Source organism: Hesperophylax consimilis, chromosome 11 (genome assembly GCF_061612785.1).
Source record: "Hesperophylax consimilis isolate HC1 chromosome 11, BYU_Hcon_1.0, whole genome shotgun sequence".
Taxonomy (NCBI): domain Eukaryota; kingdom Metazoa; phylum Arthropoda; class Insecta; order Trichoptera; family Limnephilidae; genus Hesperophylax; species Hesperophylax consimilis.
Window position 1 is genome coordinate 25,685,909 of NC_142846.1, and position 19,049 is coordinate 25,704,957.

General features: G+C 34.4%; 1 protein-coding gene across 4 annotated transcripts in view; it reads right to left on the reverse strand.

The window, feature by feature from the left end:
- Positions 1-8,808: 8,808 nt before the first annotated feature.
- LOC149419970 (monocarboxylate transporter 14) overlaps positions 8,809-19,049 on the reverse strand; it is a 174,579-nt gene continuing 164,338 nt past the window's right edge. For all 4 annotated transcript variants that reach the window (XM_089637399.1, XM_089637398.1, XM_089637400.1 and 1 more), the window contains one exon: positions 8,809-13,072. In XM_089637399.1, the coding sequence (XP_089493525.1) occupies positions 12,805-13,072 (268 nt within the window). In that variant the 3' untranslated portion in view covers positions 8,809-12,804. The remainder of the gene's footprint in view (positions 13,073-19,049) is intronic.

The following is a 19,049-nucleotide window of genomic DNA, read 5'->3' on the forward strand; positions in this document are numbered from 1 at the left end:
AGGGTGGCTATTGCAAGGTGTGTTTCCACCCCCGAGTCATCAACCCATCGATTCGCCACACTCCCTATACTTCTAGCTAAGGATGGCTATTGCAGATTACGTTTTCACTCCCTGGGCGATGGGTTCAGGGTTTACCACACTCTCTAAGATTTTAGCTAAAGATAGCTATTAATTGCAGATTATATTTTCACACCTTGGGCGATGGGTTCAGGGTTCGGCACACTTCCTATGCTTTTAGCTGAGGATAGCAATTATGTGCAGTTTATTTATTTTCAGATTTTATGTCCGGGTTAAATCTTCCCCATAGGAAAAACTAAACCCTTCCACTCACTTTTCCACAAATGATCATCTAGTCAATCAACATTATGCAAGTGCATTATATAAGCAAAATAAATACAAGAACAACACGTCAACTCACCAGAGATCAAATGGGAAAATAATTCACTGACTCCAGATATTTTCATATCAGAGGGTTCGGCTCAGTAGAACTCCTAACAGGGGCTATAAATCCGACTGATCCCTCAACATAAATATTTAAAAAATCTTTCGTTATCCTACATGTATTTAAAATTACTGATTTTTGCATTTTTATGTTTAAATTTTTGATACATCTAATACGCCTAAATTTTTAATGAGAGAGCTAGGTATAATACCAGTAGCCGAAATAACGAATGGTAATATTTGTATAGTCTGAGAATGCCAAATTCTTTTTATCTCATGTAATTATTATTATTTGCTATTTAATGTGTTTGTTTAAAATTATTGATTCGTTATTGAGTACCCCTGAGTTGCTACATTTAATTTCGTTCCATGTTCCTGGCAGGACAGTTACAAGACAGTACCTACCATACTATTGTACCAACTCTTCTACAACGTCGCAGTATTACGCGCCTATGAGACAATTTGGGAAACATATACTCCGATGTTGTAGATATATTTAGCTCTCCACTTTTTTCAATGTAAGTTCGCTTTAATACATTTTATGACTTCACATAGAACTGTTCATTTAATTTGGTGAAATGTAAACCATTATTAATCAAGCAGATTTAAGACTCTGGATGTGCAAAATGTAGTGATCAATTTATTGTATCTTATGATCAAATGTTATTTATTTTATGTCTTAGGTATTAAATTTCTTATATTTAGTATGTCTTTAAAAGTCCTACGGGGTTCGATAAATTAAAATATAAAAATTAAAATAAAATTAAATAATGAAATAATGTTTCCACTCCTTGGGCGACGTGTTCACCAAACTCCTTGATTTTATAGCTAGGGGTGGCAATTATTGCAAGTTATGTTTCCACTCCCTGGGCGATCGATTCTTTAAGTGTTTTAAAGTTAACGGGTCAATTACCTTAAATCATTGAGATAATAGATTATTTTTTAACTGATTTATCTGATTTAATTGCTTTTGATTGTAGGTAACTAGTAGGAAAAATAAATTACAACTGAGTTTATATTATTATAACCATATCTTTAAAACCCAGGTATACTTCTCTAAATGATTCCTTTCAGATATTCTTTTTCCTGAAATTCAAAGAATACAATGTTTCTGAGGGAGACTGAGAACAGATTTCAAATAAACGAAAAACAAAAATATAAACAGAACAACACTTTAATGTTTTAACTAATGTCATACAATGTACAATCCATAGGTACGCGAGTATTTACATCACTTAAGTACCAATAGCGTTTTTGTAATGAGATTATTTTCCGGTCGTAAATCTTGGAGGCCACAAATTATTATTTTTTCAATTTATAAGGAAGTAATAAAATTCAGGATATCGAGGTACACTAGAGATAAGAGTTAAATTTTTCAAAATTGTTTTTGTGAAATTTGCAGTCAAAATAATTATATATTAATAGGTTCTCCTGTCTATATATTAGTGGTAAGAGGTTTTTGATGATTATGGTTCTTGAAATATGCTGCTGAAAAAACATAAATTTGTAGCATTCGTTACATTAAGATAAATGCTAGTTTAACTACTCGGCCTCTTCTGAGTTTAGAAATGTTAAATGCCCGGGCTACGAATGTTTTTTTTAAACTCCCAATACCATCGATAACGGAAAAATTGTCATGCATTCATGGAGGACTTAACCAGAAGAGAAATCGAACCCTCGATAACCGAGTGGAAACCCGACGACTCAGCTATTAAACCTTAAGGCAATTTCAGGAGATATCCTTCACAGACAACACACAACTTTTTTGTGAGATATATATCCCAGCCTGACACTGTCTCATAAAAGTTATGCTATCTCATTTTGTATCACGGTGAGGGAAAATCATTTAAACAGTAAACAGTATTGGAAGGTGTGAAAAAGGTGTCTAAGCAAAAAATTAAAAATTATTCTTCAGTAATAATAATAATAATAATAATTGGATGGCTTGTATAGCGCCGTTTTTGTGCAAAATCACCTCAAATGCGCTGTACAAACTTATAATACATTTCTACAGTGATCTATGTTATTACTTAACTATTTATGGAGAAAATATACAGTACAATACTTACCTGGTAGGTCACTTGAGATTAACACTTAATTAACATTATTTAATTGTTTATTGGCGAAATTTAGATACAGAATTTAGGACTTAATTGAAAAATTGAATATAACTGGACTTTCTCTTAGGAATGGTATATTTAATCTAAGGGTACGACAGCTTAAAAAGGTAAGTTTTTAGTTTAGACCTGAATTCTGTTGGACTTGTTATGGATCTTAGTTCCGGAGGGAGTTTATTCCAAGCCTTCGGCCCAGATACTCCGAAAGCGCGATCACCAAACTTAGTATTTGGCTTGCGCTTAGGTTCCATCAGTCTGCCTACAGCTGATGATGTTGCTGATCTAAGAGCTGACTGCGTTGCATTTAAAAATATTTGACAAGGCTTGCAATTTTTTTTATTTATCGAAATAAGTAAAGTGACAGTAACTTTTTATAATAAACTAGATGAAGTCCCCGGCCTTGGCTTTAGTTTTTTAACTTAGGTATAGACAGTGACCCTCCTCTTGTTTTGACTTATGGATCCGCCGCAATGGTTCGCTGTTGTTAATGTCTTTCTTGGGCGCCTCTGACTTCTTCCAACATTCACTTATGTATACCACAATGTTACTGTTAAAAACCACATTACATCGATTTTAATTCAACACCGTATATTATTACGGTGCAGACATATTGCATTAACTATTCCTCGGGCATCCCCAACTTCTTCTATCATTTAAACATTTTTAAACACTCCTGGCACTAATAACAACAAACTTTTAAAATTTCACCAATGTCGGTCGACTATTTTTCGAGTTTTGTGAGCAGAAACATAATCAGGCTGAATTTTTATATATTAAGATGTTTCCGAACGTTCCAGACTATTTCCGAACATTCCACAACATTCCAGAATGTTCCAGGATGTGCTGGAATGTTTTGGAATGCTCTCGAATACTCTAGAATGTTCTGGACAGTTCTGGAAATTTCTAAAGAGCGAAACTTCCAGAGCATGCTTACTTCAAAAGCACGCCCTTCAGGTAAAAACGGGAACCTTCTTCATGGATGGAGGATAGAGGACTACCACACTGTATGTTTTTTTTAGCTTCGTTTAAAGTAGTAATATTACAGTTCACAAAATAAAAACCACCAATAAGCGACTTTAAAAACTTATTTCTAATTTCATACGTCGTTTTGTATTAAAATCTAAAAGAGTCTTTTAAGAAGTTTTATTCTGAAATGCGTTCAAAAACAGCGAATTTATCTCAAATCGAATGTAACGTGAAAATATTTTTCGCGCAATCCGCTTTCTGGCAGTTCTCATACGAGAAGTACATTGCAAATTATAAAATGTCTAAGGCCTCAGGGTTTAACTGGTCAAACAATTGAAAGTTTGTAACCAACGAACTCGCCTATAATTTTGGCAGAGTTCCGGAAAATTCAAACCTCAAATGCTCAAATGGAAAGAAATGAAAATGGAAGAAAATGAAAAGAGTTACAAATTCCTGAAATTGACGTACAAATTTCATGATGTAAGAGCTCACCGTTCGATAGTTTTTTCTGCTTCAAATATAGAGCAAACAAATTTCCTGCTTTATACTTACAACAAGAACTAGATTTACTAAATAGTTAGAAATTCCTTAACCTTGTAGGTACTTCATAAATTCAATTTAACATCCCACTGAAAACCTTCGGAAAAATGTAATGTAAGGCGAGTGCATTGAATGCTTAAAAAACGTAATTCAAGAACGCATCCGCATAAATAAAGATAATGATCAATTTGCTTACGTGCAGGAAACACGAAGAAAAACTTAATTTTACGGTAACCGTGATACAAATTGATACAGAATTCCATCTATCGTAAATATTGGTCAAGTTTCGTCAGAAAATAATAAATAACTAGGTACTGCGAGCAATCGTTATCGAATGCACTGAGAACGATAACAAGTAGGCTACCGCACTTACTGGGACAGTGCTTTGATTTCTGATTAGATATAATATATTATAAAGATAACAATTTTAATCTACCGTTGCTTAACTGCCGAATGCAATCTAAATTAATTACGAAATATAATATGTTTTATTTATATGTGAATCGGAAATAGCTAGCCTTAACAATTTAGAAATTCTATGCAAACAGGATTACCTACAGAGATGGTTAAGTAATTTAGAAGTTATCGTGATTTATTTTTGGGTTGCTACACCATGTTGCGCTTCCTTATTATATAGCCAACAGTGTCCACCTTCAGGGCAGATGTGTAGATTGTGAAGTGTGTATGTAGATTGTAGAAGTGATACCCATCAGGATCGAACCACCGACAGCTGGGTGGGTGTTGTGTTCGCACAAAAAGGTCTCCAACTCGTCTTGGAAGGAGTTTAATAATAAATGGTTCTTTTATATTAATCAGGGTTTATTAATACTCCACGTATTATAATCCTGACTCGGTAGTCGACCTAACTAGAAGCTTGCTAATTGGAATTTGGGACAGTGAGATTCTCTGAGAGCCTTCGCACTGGCCATGGCGACAACTGGCCACTGCCTCCATCTTGCGGACTTCCCCGCAAGCTCTATGCACTGCCATCTGTGCGTGCATCTACAAAGCTTCCTAACAGTGGAAAACCTAGGCTTTGCAGTACTCGGTCACTAACTGGTCAAGACAAAAATTGATGAAAAATGTGGTAGAGGAAGACAGAATATTGCATAACGGTAGATTTGATTTCGAAATATAATTTCGGATATCTCAATTATGCACATCAATTAGAACATCACTTTGCTAGCTTTATTTAATAATCAGCTTAAACACCCAGCCTTGCCTGGGCTTTATTCTGCATTGAGGGTTGGGAAAATAGGATAGTGTCGTTTTGCGATTTATCATACAGACAGCGACCTTTCTCTTATTTGAAGGTCAAGTTTGCAAAATTTCATTTCTCTGAATAAAACTTTAGATTTGTATAAAAAAACAAACCCACATATAATTGACTGAGCGTAGCCAAGTCTTGTTTTATTTTATATTATAGAAACAAACAGTACATGATATACAGAGATGAAACAATATACAGGAATAAGTTACTTCGTGTTAGGTACATATGATATGTTTCCTTGTAATGTCTGCCAAGTGGTATGTTTATTCCTTAATTACCAGGTGACGTGTGTAGTATATAGGTGTGTGTGTGACGTGTGTAATGTATGTGTGAGTTTTTGTGTGTGTGCGTGTCTGTATGTACACGCATTGAACAGTTTAAATTATTGACATGATGCCACGTTTGAATTTGGTCAGTGAATCCGAAAAAATATCAATGTTAGAGTTAAGACAAATATTCTTTAGAGTATGAAGAGCTCTGCTGCATTTGTTTTATAGTTAAACGTGTGGATAGCACTGTATGTAGTGTACGTCTCGAAGGTATGTTAAAGTTAATAAGGGACAGAAGTTCGGCACAGTCAATGTCACTGTTTAAAATCGTGTGTATAAATATTGAGTCAGCTACTGCTCGTCTTCGCTGCAAAGTTTCAAATGTACACTCAAAGCTATTGTTGAATTTGTAGGTAATATATTTTATAAATTTATTTACTTGATTTTTCATTTTGTATCTGTCTGTAAATTTGTTCGTGTGTTCCGTGTCTGGTAAATTCTGTCAAGATGGTAGCCGTGTTGAATTACCATTTCACTCCTCCAGAATTCGGATGAGCGTTACGAGCAGTCAAATCGGAGTAATCAACATTACGCGAGATCTACTGTTAACGAAACTACTAGTAATAATAATACTGATTATACATGTAGATTTAATCAATGAATTCTCGGTACCTAATAGTAAACTGAGATTAAAGCACTACATTCCTGGCATTCCAGTCTTGATGCATTGACCTACCATTATTACGATGAAATACCTATGTATATCTTGCCTGGTAGCTGGAGACGAGATTAGAATAATGTATTACCTTCGTGGTGAATTGCTAACTCAATATTCATGAGATTTGGTTTGATTTGGCGAAAAACATAACACTAAAATTCAAATTAATTTATGTATATACCTAATCCTGAAAATATTACTACTATGTACTAGCGTTCGGAAAATCAGAGGGTTTTCTTTATTTTTACACGGATGACATCTATGTTTTTTTTGTATTATGAAAAAATTAAAAATGCTTAGTATTACTTATGAAAGGAGAACACAGATGACTCTGTATATAGGTTTTCTTGTACTATTGCTGCCAAAGGACTTTTTGAATTATATTGTTTCATAGTGCTTTCACACAAACGAAGTATTAAATTCCGTAAGCCTAAACTTAAGCTTAAGGGCCCGTTCCCACTTCCGTTTTCAAATCGGAGGCGGGTCCCGTTTTAAAAACAGATGGCCAGTGGCCCTGTTCACACTTCCGTTTTAAAAACGGACCATACTCTACGAAAAAAAATAATTGTCGATTCAACCAAAACATGTTATTTGCTCATTCTTCAGTAATGGTGCGCAATGGACGACGATGAAGCTCTTGTTGTCATGTGGTACTTATTAAAAAGAAGGAAAAAAGTGAAAAGAAAATTTTGGGAACACCCAATCATAGCTGAATGATTTTCTGTAGGACTTTTCCAAGTGTTAATTGGTGAGTTGAGAAGTGATGAACTAAAGTTCTTTAATTATTTTAGAATAATAATGATTGGATTATTTATATAGCGCCGTTTTCACCGTGAGAAAATCACCTCAAGGGCGCTTAATGGCTTAAGAGAATGTCTATCACTTCCTTTAACCATCTACTGGAATAAGTTTCAGAGAGCTTAACATATCAAAATACAAAATTGAGAGAGTGCATTTGTCCTGAAGAAAGGCTATCGATATTTTAAAGTAAGAAAACAATAACAACTCAAATATTTTTTATTATGTGTTTATTAAACTAATACGCTCTTCCGTGCATCTTGCATCTCATTAAAGCTTTAAAATTTAAAAAAAGGTAAACTTTAAAAAATAAAAATATAAATTTTGATATACAAAAGTTGTGTACACCAAGTGTTTTGTTTTTATTCAGTTAAAAATAAAATTTTACTATACTCTTTCTTCGACCAGTGGTATTAAATTTTCGGAATTTATTTCCTTATCCATTATTGTAGTTTTGATTTATTTACTTAACAAAATAACCAAATACAAGCACGCAGCGTGCCTGCTTCCTTGCGACTGGGAGCGGGCTGGGAGGGGTGGGGGTGTGGCGGGGACTCTGCCGGAACGACTAGACGACAAGTGTGAACAGCTCCATACAACACTATGAGCGAGCGTGTTCCGACACGATTTGAAAACGGACGCGCTGCGCTGGCGATACATCCGACAAAATATGTCAGATCCGTTTTCAAATCGTGTCTTACAAGTGTGAACAGCTCCATACATCTACTACAGCCACTAGGCCATCCGTTTTTAAAACGGGACCCGCCTCCGTTTTTAAAACGGAAGTGGGAACAGGTCCTTAGGGTACACAGTTTACACCCGTGCTGTACAAGCGGGTTCCCTACAGACCATCAGAACATCACAATATTAAAAATGTATCCTTTGAAATACAATTTTCATCCAAGTCTCAGAGTAACATATAAAACCATTTAGTATCAAAAGCTATTTTTATTGACCAGATCTGAATAGTTAAACATTTTTAAATCTTAAATCCTCTCATAATTTCACAGCATTCCTCAAAATAGGGATGACATAAGTAGTAGGAAGCACTGGCTCCGACCAGGGCTGGCCCTGAACCAAACGCCGCCTGTCGCGACTAAAATTTTCGGCACCCCTTGTCAAAACCAGTAGATGCCTAAGTAGGTTATCACTATAATCAATAATATTCGAATGATTTTATATTTATACTGTAAAATAATCTTAAGCGTGATGTGTTAGGACGGTAAGGTATCATCAGTACCTTGGTAATTCAGCGCCCGGAACGGACTGCTCCAATTGCACTTGTCGGGTCAGCCCTGGCTCCGACCAGTTGGGAAAGTTAAGTTCTAATTCAAAGGAATAACTGTTATTACAACCCTTTTTTTTATTCCTTCCACTACATTTTAGAAATCTCCACATTCTCACAAAATAGTGATAATTAATTAATTGACTCCCTTATGTCGTCATCCGTATTACCATCGGAAGTATTTTCACTTACATTATCATTCATATAATCATTGCACGTTTCAGTTGAGATCCACGAAAGCATCGTCCGCTTTAGTGTGATACAAAAATTGATTTGTAGGACTTCTTTGAATGATATGACAGTGAATGATGCATGTTCTTTATAATGCTGTCAGTGTGTTACTCAACAGATGAATACCAACGGGGTGCAACGGCTTGAGGGTAAACACGATATAGAAAAATCAATTCCACGTTCAACAGTTTATTGTCAATGCATGCAAGTACAAGAAAAACGCCTGAATTAAACAAATAATATTTTTATTAAAACATATTTTTAGATAAAATAATTCATATTTGACAAACATTACATCGGTGGTAAAAATTAATGTCACTTACTTATTGACCGTTTGAAATAAGAAAGGCAAGCACAAAGAAACATAAAATTTCTATCCAGCTCGATTCAGTCTACAAAACCTCTTAATTTTTAAAATACATTTCTTACTATAGGTAATCATAACATCACAACTGGCTATACTTGTGTACGAATTATTTTACAGTTTGTTTATTTTCTTATCAATTCAAAGAGCACTTGGAAACAATCATTTCTCACACAAATGTATTTACAGAGAACAGGCATTCATATTCAAGCAATTATAGCGCACGCACACTCTGCTTTCTCAGCCAGGGAGGTTGTGAGACTTAACCTAATTCTTACATTTAACATGGCCAGCTATCCTCTCCGTTAACCTAGTTTTACGTCTCAGAGACACACATACATTCATAGTTATAGCGTTACATTATATTCCCTTCAACACACTTAACAATGGGCACATGAACTTTCTTCCATGAGCTGCGCCTCCTTCCACTTCGATACATTACCTATTCCAGATTAAATAAATTGTATTCATTTACCTTGAGCTTTGTCTATCCACGTCCACCCTCTATAGAATATGACAAATCCTTCAAAGTTCAATCTTCAAATTGAAGGTCTTGTATCAAAATTGCACATAAAGATATGTACTCACCAAGAGAGAAACACATTACTTGAATATAAACAGGCAGACCAGGAAACACACAAATGTATCCGCAAAGCAGTGCAAACTCGTAGTCGTCACAGTTATGTAAAATATCTAAGAGAGAACGCTCATTTTTAACATTCATTTATTATGGCATAGTCTATAAAAATTGACATTTTTAATAACATTTTAAATGTTCATCACATATTACTTCTTCGAATGATGTTAATAATTTAATCAATGCCTTGTTTAGCCACTTTCCTTTTAATACAAAGCATCCCATGTACCTAAGCACAAAATATTTATAACTTTGAAAATTAAAAATGAAAACAAAGTATGAGCAATTGTTTATTATAAAAACTGTTCATATTCTTGTTTTAAACATATCCTCGTTTCATAAATACAGATGGAAATAATTATTGTTAGTTTTGCAATAATTTCTGTAAATACATAATACACAACAACTTATTTTTTGTAATTTACTTTCTGTTCTTCTTTGTTACAATTACCCCAATGTAATACACAATTTTTTATTAATAACTTGCATATTATTATAAAACTAAACGATCCATTATGAAATGTTATTTTTATATCAAATTTAAAGCTACAATGTTGCCAAAACGAAAAGTTTTTGATAGACCAATCTTACCAATTTGATCTCCAATAGTTGCGTAATTATAATAACTTTGTTCAAATTTTTAATAAAAATAATACTATTTGAATTTACCTCAATTATAATAATTATAGATTACACAGTAAAATTATGAATAATTAACATTAAAGAAATATATTTTTAATTAAAGATACCTATCAAAAAAAGGGTTACATTGTTTGATAAAAGTACCTAAAAAGTAACAATTTTAATATAAGTATAAATATATCTATTAAAAATGTATGCAAAAAACCACTTCAATTTTGAAAAATAAAAATTTTCCTTTCGTTCCATGAAATAACAAATAAACTGTTATAAAATTATAACTTCTGGTAACTGAAACATCACAATTGTTGTAGATTTCTTTGGATTTCTTTTTGCTTTCTTAAAAAATATTGCTATATTTATGTATTTACATTGGCATGGCACAAGATTTCTTCTGAGCTAATATTGTATGACAAATCAACAAGATTTATTTATAATGGCTTGAACAATACCAAACATTCTTTGTGAAAAATCTTAATTTTTTATTGTGTAAAATGTAACAAAAATACTGCTATCAAAGGCAATAAAAGGAAGAAAATAATTTAAAAATATGCCTTGACAAATCAAAACAATACTATGACAGGCTGTTTTCTTATAACCCAATCGCATAAAGTATTGCACGGAACATGGGTAATGTGTATCCTCATATAAAATTTCTTAACAAAAGAAATTTGCTAAATTGTCATTACGACATTTATAAGATGAGGTGGTTGGAATTAAAATTTCCATGAACAATATATTAAAATTAGATTTTAGAAGCCTAGCAAAATGTAGGTTTCTACGAGCATGTAATCTGTAACGCAATATTTAATGTCAATAAGTACTTTCTTTCAAACACTGAGTAACATCAATCAGTTAAGTACAACCTCAAAAAATAGACAAAAGATATTTATTGACGAATTAAAGTGATTTATTTTTACTGTTTTTATTCTAGTTTTTGCTACAAATATGCAAAAAGCTCTTTCATACATTCAGTGTGTAATAATTAATGAAAAAGTATATAAATATACAAACCTTAAATAATACTATATTTGCATTGTAATGTAAGTAATATTCAACAGGAGGCAAACACCGACCAACATAAGCTCGCAGACTTTGAAATCAGTAACTGCAGATATCAATGTAAAATTCAAATTTTATAGTAGGTACCAGATAAGCGCCAGTTGCGCTCAGGTCCACTGGGAGACTTACGGTGATCGTGGAATACTCAATTTGAATATGTTAATAATTTATAACATGAACTAAAATGCTGTACTAATAGCCGATAAAAATAGGATGTGCAATATGAAAGTAAACAGACTCAACGTGTTCTAAAAAAATAACGTAAAATGAGTCATAGGTACACAAAATTATAAAAAGACTTGTTCACTTTTGGAATAGAATTATTTGCACGTGCCTGTGTCTGTTGTGAAACAACATACATAACAAAATAACGATACAGTCCGCACTTAATATTTATATTTTTTACAAATAAAGTCCTCAACCTTTCCGCATGAGGTAAAGACATATTTTCAGGTACCTTGCCTAATTTCACAGGAAACTTGTGAAACACCCCTCGCGTCTGGGAAGCCGTCATCCCTTCTTCTTAAACATTTAAAATTGATTCTAATGCATTTAAAGGTATGCTAACCCATCCGTACTGGCGAAAAGCAAAGTTCATCAAATATGGTAACACTAGAGATATGGCAACTATTAGTCTTCCATCATTTCTTTAACCGTACACAACAAACAGTGGCACTATTATCAAAAGATAATAACGGACTCAAAACGCACTTCCTAATGTACATCTATTTATGAAATTACATTATAATTCATCATTCAATCAAAAACGTCTTTAAAAAGATGAGTTTTTTTTTAATGGTTATCCCCTTTGAGCGAGTTGTGAGTTAAAAAATAATAATAAAATATATTGTTAATGGCACAAATTAACAACTCCACATCTAAATACTATGTGAGTTTATAATATTCAGACTTTTAATATTGCAAACTTAGTCAATTGGCTGATTTAATCGATGACGTCTACGGTCTACAAGAGGAGAAGATAAAGATATAAATATGTATTGCTTTTCTTGGATGGGTTAAGAGTTGTTAGCTTTGGTTGAAAATACACTTGAGAATAAAACTTGCTCACTGTCCGATCACCGCATGGAACTATCTCACATTATTAATTACGATGGCCGGTTGAACTGCACTACGAACCAGTTCTAATACAATATTTTTACAAAATACTTGACTTTTCAATTACGACGAAATACAACGCCGTCACACGTTTTTAATTGTGTAAATCGTCAGCGTAAAGTTTTTGCACATTACAGCCGATCCGATCGATAGGGGTTAATTCATTGCCCATTATGTTTGTATAATGTACGGTAGATTAAAATGCAGCCAGCGATTCCTCGGTGTTTCGTTTTCAAATTATAAAAATCTCCATTAAGTACACCTTTTAGATACACAAATTTTTAATTTCGTAAGAGATTTAAACTCTCGTGCGTTTTCAATCTTTGGTGCCGGCTCGGCCCAGCTTTCTGTCTATAGCACCGACTCTATTTGTTTGACCTCGGATCCGTTCTGGCGGTCTCCCGGACGGCTGGGGGCCTCTGCGGACAGAGGGCTGGCGGCCGTATGGACTATTTGGGGCACCTTGGCGCCCCCGGTGCTCCCATTGCCGCCGACCCCGTGAGTGGGCTGCATGCCCATCGTGATGGGGGTATCATCGGGATCCTCGTCATCCATGTCTTCCTCGTCTATGGGGGTGAGCGCGTCTGGATTTTGCGCTGAGACTTCCGGCTTAACGAACCTGAGAGTTTTAAACAAATAATTAAAAACAGTTCTAATAAAATAATTAATTAATCATCTGGACAGAGGTGATCTATTTTACCATTGTGTAAAACCACCAGCCTCTTTAATTTTCAATAGATATACTTTTAAAATAGGTACAGGATTTATGCACTTACAGATAAACCAATATGCATGTCTGTGTGCCTGAAGTAAGGTCAGTTTTATCTCACTTCAGGTAAAAATGATCACACATTTTCAAATATTGAAATTCTTTCTTGAACAGATAAATTTCATTGGCCTAGTAAAAGGTCTTACGTCAATTGGCAACACCAGTTTTCTTTCAAATTGGTAGAGATCACACTTCTATTGATTTTCTGTTCAGTGATTTTATCCAAATAATTACCAGGGGCAAGCAACCTTAGAGACTCTAAATCTGGATGTTGTCTGTTTCAATAAAAAAATAACCTTTTTACTTTATACTTCCGTAAATTATATTATAATGTTTTTTTGGTTTGATTAACTTTACAGCCGTTATGGACTGCAGGCCATCGCAAAGGGCAAAATTTTACAACTGTTATTATTTACCAGTTTGGCCAGAAGACAGTACAGGATGGCCACAGAAAGCATATTCCAAAATATTTCCAGATTTTCCCAGGGACGTTTTTTTCCTATTGCCTGATATTAAAAACTAATCATGAAGTAATGACTATCACCACAGTAGATCATATTTTAGCCACTTGCAAATTTGCATTCCATTTTCCTCTGTGATTCGTCTGCTCTTCAATATCCCAAATTGTGTTACTGCTTTTAGGGGAAAAATAATATGAATTATGGGAAATTCGGAATGAAGTTTAATTAAATTTTAATCTACAAAAATTAATCATGTACAGAGATGTGCAAAATGTGTACCCAAAACCATTTGAAATGCAAAATGGAAATGGGTCAAAACTTTTCCATTTGAAAATGCAAAATGCAAAATGGTTTTTAGAAAAGCATTTCAAATGCAAAATGCAAAATACCCATTTTGCATTTTGCATTTCCATTTGAAATGGATTTATTTGAAATAAAGCACATCTCTGATCATGTACATATGTTATAAAATATTTCAAAACTACCTGTAGAAATATATTTATTTAGGCCTCTACAGCGAATTCAGGGAGTCTTACAATACCTTGGTTGGAAACATCAATAGCCTTAGGTTAAGGATAGGAGAGGGTGGGAGGCATGAGACCATGTCTTATTGCACATCTGAAAAGTCAATGGTAATTGAATTCTGTTCTGGATTTCTTGATAAACTCTTAAAATATCTACAAGATATAAATAGTGATATACAGGGTGTATCGGCACTAACCCGACAAACTTTAACCAGCTATTCCTTAGCACATTTGGAGTAAAAAATGTTATGTACACTTTGCTGTCCGGTAACATTTTTTTTCTTTTAAAAACAAAAAATAAATAAAATTTCCACACTCCGCTACTGCCCACAGTATAGGGGTAAAATAATTGGCAACGCCGCGCTACTGTCATCTCTTTCACACATATTCTGTCTCAAGTCCCGTGTGGTTCCCGCCACCCCGTCTCGTATCAGTGGTCAGTGCTGTTTTGGGAGTTCGCATGTCATCAAGTTTCTAGTTTCGTTTTTGTTTTGTTATCTAAGTTTTTACTGTTGAAATATGCCCCTCAATTATCCACCTGCCGAGCAAGCAGATATTGTTTTTGTTTATGGATTTTGCAATGGAAATTCACGAGCAGCCGTAAGGGAGTATCGCATGAGGTTTCCTGGAAGACGCGTCCCACACCATGCTACCTTTGTCCAGGTTTGTACCCTATCAATTGTTTATTGAAACTATTTACATTCATTGATAATGCCAAAAAGCGCTTTTGAAATTTAAACTGGGAACATTAAAAACATAACAAGGGGCCACCAACTTTAAAAATGTAAATTGTACTTTAGGTGATTTGTGTTCAGTGGTCACTAAACGGCGTTTTAAAAAGTTAATTAATTTTAATCTCTAATAAATGCATCATTCACTGCAATTGAATTCACTCCCTTTCTCACCATGGGATTATTTAAATTACTTGAATTCAATTTCACCCCTGTGAATCCAAGATATCAACCGTACCTAGTTAAGAAAATTATAATTTAAAACACTTTGTTATACATTTTACTATAAAAAAATGAAATAAATGAAGAGAAAACGTAAGTTTTCTGATATGTGCCTAAAATAAGTGTTCTTTAAAAATAAAATGAGTGAAAAAGCCCGCGATTGTTTATTTGACATTATTACTGAGCTGAATAATAAAAGCAGTTGTTATTTGTTGTTTTGTTTCAGATGTATCAACAATTGCGTGACTGTGGCATCGGACGGATTGAAGGCGCCGGCGGAGGACACAACATCGTTCCTGTGGCAGTTGAGGAGAGAATCCTGAACTTAATTACCGAAGACCCCACGCTGTCCGTGCGTCGGGTCGCTCTGATGATAGGACACAGGGAACACATGGCGGTATGGAGAGTTCTGAAGAAGCACGGGCTCAAACCTTTTCACTATAGGCGCTGCCAAGGCCTCATGGAGAATGACCACTTTTCCAGAGTCGTGTACTGCAGAAGAATGCTGCATAATGTCATAAGAGATGCAGACTTCATGAAAAACATATTGTTTACCGACGAAGCACAGTTCACTAAAACAGGAGTGCTAAATGTGCACAACTTGCACCATTGGGCTGAACAAAACCCCAAGCTTGTTCGGGAGTCGTCGAGCCAGGACAGATTTTCCATCAACATGTGGGCAGGAATCCTGGGAAATCAAATACTCGGTCCAATCGAGTTGCCTCCCAGACTAAATGGACCGATGTATTTGGAGTTCTTACAAGTGCAACTGGGCGAGATTCTGGAAGATGTGAACCTCGAATTACTACGGAGAATGTGGTTCCAGCACGATGGAGCCCCACCACACTATTCGATTGCCGTGCGGAACTACTTGGATGTCGAGTTTCCTGGTCGTTGGATAGGCCGTGGAAGTCCGGCCATTGCTTGGCCACCAAGATCACCCGACCTGACCCCCCTGGATTACTACCTGTGGGGGGCTCTCAAGGAAAAAGTGTATGCTAAGCCAATAGCCTCAAGAGAGCAACTGCTCGAACGAGTGATGGAAGCCGCTGCAGAAATTAAAGCAAATCCTGCAAACTTAAATAATCAAAATATAACAAGACTACACGCTTGCATCGAAAATAATGGTAGTCACTTCGAACAAATGCTCCAATAAAAAAATTAACATAAACTACATGTCCGCATTTTCATTTATTATTTATTGGTAAAATTCTCACAATGTCATTCATTTACACATCAATATTACCTACATATCAATATTTAATAAAATCTGTAGAAGAGTATGCCCGTCGGCATTCAACAAGTTTTTCGACAAGTGTGTCGAAAAGCGTCTTCTCTCTTTCCTACACACTAAATATTAATGGTTAAAAATGAGACGACTGATGCTTGTAAGCGCGCCAATACGTAAAAACAACGAAACTCGAATAAGAATTGCCAGGTGGGTTTTTTAATCGCTTTAATCTGACTTTAAACAATAATTAAACACGTAAAAATTATTTAATATAATATTACAGTACAGTACTTTGAACCTTCGCAATAAATTTATTTGATTTTAAGTTTAGTTTGTAGAACTCCATTTCAATTTAGAGATTTTTTTTATTTTAACAGTCTTATTAAAAAATTTATAAAAACAGTGTGTTTATAAACAAGTTCTGCTAGTTGTAATTATTATTACGCGTGACAGCTGTTTCACCTTCTGACGGCATTATCAAACTTTGGTAAAGCCACTTACAGACGACGTAAGTGATAACTTTCTTTTTTTATTATTCTGGCTTTATTGATTTCCGAGTAAATTGTCGTAAATTATTATTTGCTAATCCCAATATTATTTGCTAATGCTAATAATTAAGTGAAATTTTAAACAATGCAATAATAGGATTATTGCATTGTTAATTTCACTTAATGTCGTTGGTATTTCCAACTGATGACTCAGGGGTTTATTTCCCTGAATAATTAAGTATTTTGGGGTCTAATTATTATGCATTTCATTACATCCGATAATTTAAACAATTTTTATGTTGAATTGGGGTAAGTTTTATGGCTAAGGGAAGGAGTGGAAGGTGAGGAAGTACCTGGATATTCAGATCTGGTCACCAAATACGGCTAGTCATTTCAAGCAACGTTTAAATTCTAAACCTGGATATTCAGATCTGGTCACCAAATACGGCTAGTCATTTCAAGCAACGTTTAAATTCTGAACCTGGATATTCAGATCTGGTCACCAAATACGGCTAGTCATTTCAAGTAACGTTTAAATTCTAAACCTGGATATTCAGATCTGGTCACCAAATACGGCTAGTCATTTCAAGCAACGTTTAAATTCTGAACCTGGATATTCAGATCTGGTCACCAAATACGGCTAGTCATTTCAAGTAACGTTTAAATTCTAAACCTGGATATTCAGATCTGGTCACCAAATACGGCTAGTCATTTCAAGCAACGTTTAAATTCTGAACCTGGATATTCAGATCTGGTCACCAAATACGGCTAGTCATTTCAAGCAACGTTTAAATTCTAAACCTGGATATTCAGATCTGGTCACCAAATACGGCTAGTCATTTCAAGCAACGTTTAAATTCTGAACCTGGATATTCAGATCTGGTCACCAAATACGGCTAGTCATTTCAAGCAACGTTTAAATTCTAAACCTGGATATTCAGATCTGGTCACCAAATACGGCTAGTCATTTCAAGCAACGTTTAAATTCTGAACCTGGATATTCAGATCTGGTCACCAAATACGGCTAGTCATTTCAAGCAACGTTTAAATTCTGAATTAATTAATCAATTACGAAAAAGCGTGGGGTTAAGAATATTTTTTTTAAATTATAGTTGTAATTTATTGTCGATTTTTTAAAAAAATTGCGATATTTTAAATAAAATTTAATAATTATTGTTTAAATAAATTAGCAATCTGGCAGCATTCATTTGCAGGTGGTCAATCCAATGCAGTCATGACGTTTGTGTGAGTGCTTTCCTTTGTCTCAGTGTGTTGCGCAGCAGTTTTATATGAACCGTTTTTTGATTCATCGGGATTGTTTTTAAAACTATACATTCTTTGTACCTTCAAATTAGTGGAAATAAACTTAAGTGTGTCAAGCTGCTCGTTATATTCCGGTAATTCTGGAAGGCTTTTAACATAAGCAATAATATTCATAAATCACATTCCGCGAAGTTGTAAATAACTAAATTTATTAAAAAATATACGTTGTAGGATAGCCTAGCAAGTAACATTTTGACAGAGCACTTACGGTGATTTAAAAAACAACGGCGCTGTTCAAATAATCCAATTATTATTATTGATAAGTACCTAAGTGAGGAAAATTGTTTTTAAAAGTGCTCAGAATTATTGGACTTCGATTATAAATTCAGGAAATCTACTAATTAGTTTCTTAGTTTCAAAATTAGACTATTTAATACGTGAAACGCGTAAGAGGTGAAACCAAAGCATTCCAGAGGTGAAACAATTTAGATACAAAAATAAAACTGATGTGTACAATACAAGAAGACAATCAGTGATTCGCATACGAAAAATGTGAATAATCATTATTGTTAAATAAAATATTTCTTTTCTGGTACTGGATTATGTAATACGGGCTTCGTTCGCAGCAACACGCGAGAGTTGCGATGTTGCTTTCAAATTTTGACAAAGGATAAAACAGTGGTGACATGTGGTGAAAATATGTTTAATTAATTTTTTATTAAAAAAAAACGTTACCGGACAGCAAAGTGCACATAACATTTTTTACTCCAAATGTGCTAAGGAATAGCTGGTTAAAGTTTGTCGGGTTAGTGCCGATACACCCTGTATGTTGACATTACTGTAAGTCACCAAGACAACCATTTCCTGATTACGAATAACCTGAAAATATTTGAAAAACTCCTAATAC